This window comes from Mesitornis unicolor, unplaced genomic scaffold (assembly GCF_000695765.1).
Source record: "Mesitornis unicolor isolate BGI_N332 unplaced genomic scaffold, ASM69576v1 scaffold20295, whole genome shotgun sequence".
Taxonomy (NCBI): Eukaryota; Metazoa; Chordata; class Aves; order Mesitornithiformes; family Mesitornithidae; genus Mesitornis; species Mesitornis unicolor.
In genome coordinates this window covers 19,993-23,045 of record NW_010187752.1, presented here as the reverse complement: position 1 = coordinate 23,045, position 3,053 = coordinate 19,993, and the positions used below count along the sequence as shown (strand labels likewise).

Genomic DNA, 3,053 nt, shown 5'->3' with positions numbered 1-3,053 from the left:
GCCACGCCGTGTCCAGGAAGAGAGTGCTGTATTTGTTGTCTACCGAGGCCAGGTACTTGGCCAGAGGGTGAGAACCTGTGGGTGAGAAGGGTGACATTGGCAGGGAAGCCCAGGGTGGTGGGGGAGGACAACACTGAGGCTGGGCTCCAGCGGCACAAGCAGGAAGCGAAGGTAGTTGAGCCAGTCAGGCGTCTTGCTGGCCAGCTGCTCCACGAAGAAACGGAGGACAACGCTCAGGTAGCTCTGGTCCCCCGCCACCACCACCTTCACTGGAGGAGGCATGTGGGAGTTACAGTTACAGCTGTCAAAGGGAGAGAAAAGGAGACTGTGAGGGACGTGCAGTGGATTAGCGGGTAGATCGGGCAGCAGGGGATGTGCCCTGCCAGGCCAGCTGACCCAGCATCAGAAACCCACTGCTGACCACTTCCATCCTGCTGAGCACTGCCATGGGCACAACCCAGCACTGGGATCCCCTGCTTTCCCAAGGGCTTACACCTAGCTCTGACAGTTGTGTCCACAATCCCAAAGGGTACAAACAAGCCCTGGGGGAGCCAGGGCCTTTCCCAGCCCTTCTCTGCAGTCACAGGGAGTCGCCAGGCTGAGCCCAAGCTGTACTCACTATCGCTGGATGCGGGAGACCGTGGTGTTGAAGGCTGCCTGGATGTCTGCAACGGAGCAGGTGGATACGACCAACTGTTTGTGCGCCTGGAGCTGCTCACTCACGTACTGCCAATGCAGAGAGCTCGAGTTAAGGCACCCTGGGGGACCATAGCTCTGCTGGCCAGCACCAGCCCACATTTGCCCCAGCCCCTATGCCTCCAAGGATAATGCTGGGGCCCCTGTCCCCACCCAGGCCATGTGGGGTGGCTGAAACCATCAGGTCCCCCCTGGCTGCATGCCTGAGCATCCCCACTCCACCCCAGCTGGGCTCCAGCTGTGCCTTGGAGCACAGCAGTCACCATCCTTGCGAAGGCAAGGGCAAAACTGTCCCAAGAACCAGGCTGTGCTCCTTCAGATAAAGTGGGTCCAGTGACCCTCTGATCTAAATCCTGCCATCCCACAGCAGGGCCCAGATCTAGGCTCAGTCCTCCTCTGCTCATTCCCTTCTCTTGCTCTCTCCCACTATGGCTTTCCAAAATCCTTCTGTGCCTCTTCAGGTGCCTGCATGCAGCTGAACAGTGGTGAAACAGGCAGTCGTGGTGGACAAGGGGGTTTAGAAGATGTCATGACAGGGTCTGGAAATGGGTGTTACTCCTTTTTCCCCATCAGGACAAGGGCCAGAGCAGGAACACACCAAGGATGCACAGCTTAGGTCAAGACTCCAGCGCCTCTCACTGAGAGGCTCTTTTTTCTATCACAAACCCTGCCTTGATTTTCCAGCACTGTTTCTGGATGTCAGATGTAGCTGCAGGATTCCAAGAGGGGTCTCACCAGTGCTTCACATAACCGTTGTTTGCGTGTTTACACACACATACATGGCCCTGCTCACCTTCAGCAGTCAACTCCTCCATGCATGGGGGAGGCAGGTGCTTGCCATGGGCTGGGCCCGTCTTCACATGGACACGATGGTGATGAGCACGAGATAGGATGGCCTCATGTGCTCCCTGCCCAGACCCCAGCTCTGACAATGCAGTTAATGCTCCCTGGGAGTGGCAGGATACACTCTCCCATCTCTGAGTGAGAAATGGCCCCTCTGCTTCTTCCCAGGGCTTGGTGCCAGTGGAGAGTCTGGCACCTCTGCCACGGCATCTGACCAGTGGGGTCACTGGGAGACAGGACCAAGCAGTGAGGGTACAAGGCACAGCCCGTTAAGCAGCCTTTCTGGCACTGGTCGGGACATCGTGCTTTGAGGATCTGGCACTGCTGGTGTGTGGCACATGACAGAGGAGACACACCAGACTCTTGTGCAGTAGCTCAGCATTATGCAAATGTACTGTGTCCCCAGAGGAAGGGCCGTGCTGGGCAAGAGGAGTGCACAGCTGGTGTCAGCTTCCCTAGGACACCCTGTCACGGCTGAGAGAATCCCCTGGGACCCTGCTTACAGCTCCCCCCATGCATCCAGCTCCCATCACGCCTACTTACCTGCCCCTGCCACTCGGCGACGTTCACCAGCACAATGCTCTCGGGGAGCTGCTCGTCTGAGACCAGGATTTGGTTCAGCTGATCGTAAACAGACTTTCGGGGCACCTATGACAGCATCACCACAAAAGTTAACTCCAGCCAGCTGCCTTGGCTGCTCTGCCCATGGCTGAAAGCCTGGCAGGGCTCTTGAGTGAGAAGGTGTGCTCACCTGGGTGCTGTGCCACGAGTCTGGAGAGCTCTCACTGTCCAGGCTGCTGGCGCGGCCGCCCTGTCCCTTGGAGCTCTGCCGGTCCTTCACGGAGGTGCTGCGGGGACGCCACAACTGCTTGCTCTCTGCCTTGCTGTGAGCGAGAAGCAGGAGAGGCAATGCTGTTGAGGAAATCCCACCTCCACCAACCCCCACTCACCCCAGGGAGCCAGCGTGAGCCCTCACCCCTCACATGGGGTACAGACCCACCTTACCTGGGGGACACGGCACTGGGGATTTCGGCTTTGGTCCCGGGGCCCAGCTGGGCCAGCCTGTCTGCACTGCCCTCCCTCGTTGCAGCCTCTGCAGGGGCCAGTTGTGAACACGGCTCCTCTGTGGCCACCTCCTGAGGGTCAAACACAGTCACTTGACAAATACTGCTCTCCCTGCCCTGCTCCCATGGGTCCCTGCATCCAGGACAGGCCTGATGGCCCTGCTGGAGAGCTGAGGCTGCAGGGCCTCAAGGGGGCTTGGCTGCATCTCCTGCAGATCCTAACCCTCCTTTTACTCTTGCTGTTCTCCAGCCCAATCTACCTCTCCCCCCAGCCCAGCTCCCAGGCTGGTGGATACCCCATGTATCCAGGGAAGGTGAGGCTGAGGGAGCTCCAGCCCCACTCCACATCCCGTAGCCTGGACTCACCACTGCAGGGACCTCCACTCCTGGCTCCTCCTGTGGTCGCAGTGCTCCTGGCTTCCGCCTGTCCGCCTTCGCCTGGGGGGCCGG

At 59.3% G+C, this 3,053-nt stretch overlaps 1 protein-coding gene across 1 annotated transcript in view; it reads right to left on the bottom strand.

Annotated features, from left to right (window-relative positions):
- Window positions 1-3,053, bottom strand: part of LOC104541492 (phosphofurin acidic cluster sorting protein 2-like) — a gene marked incomplete at its 5' end in the record, with an annotated part of 20,208 nt that overhangs the window by 2,530 nt on the left and 14,625 nt on the right. Inside the window, 7 exons of the mRNA XM_010185565.1 lie at window positions 3-77; window positions 149-301; window positions 620-726; window positions 2,083-2,187; window positions 2,291-2,423; window positions 2,545-2,675; window positions 2,970-3,041. Of these exons, the coding sequence (XP_010183867.1) occupies window positions 3-77; window positions 149-301; window positions 620-726; window positions 2,083-2,187; window positions 2,291-2,423; window positions 2,545-2,675; window positions 2,970-3,041 (776 nt within the window). The remainder of the gene's footprint in view (window positions 1-2; window positions 78-148; window positions 302-619; window positions 727-2,082; window positions 2,188-2,290; window positions 2,424-2,544; window positions 2,676-2,969; window positions 3,042-3,053) is intronic.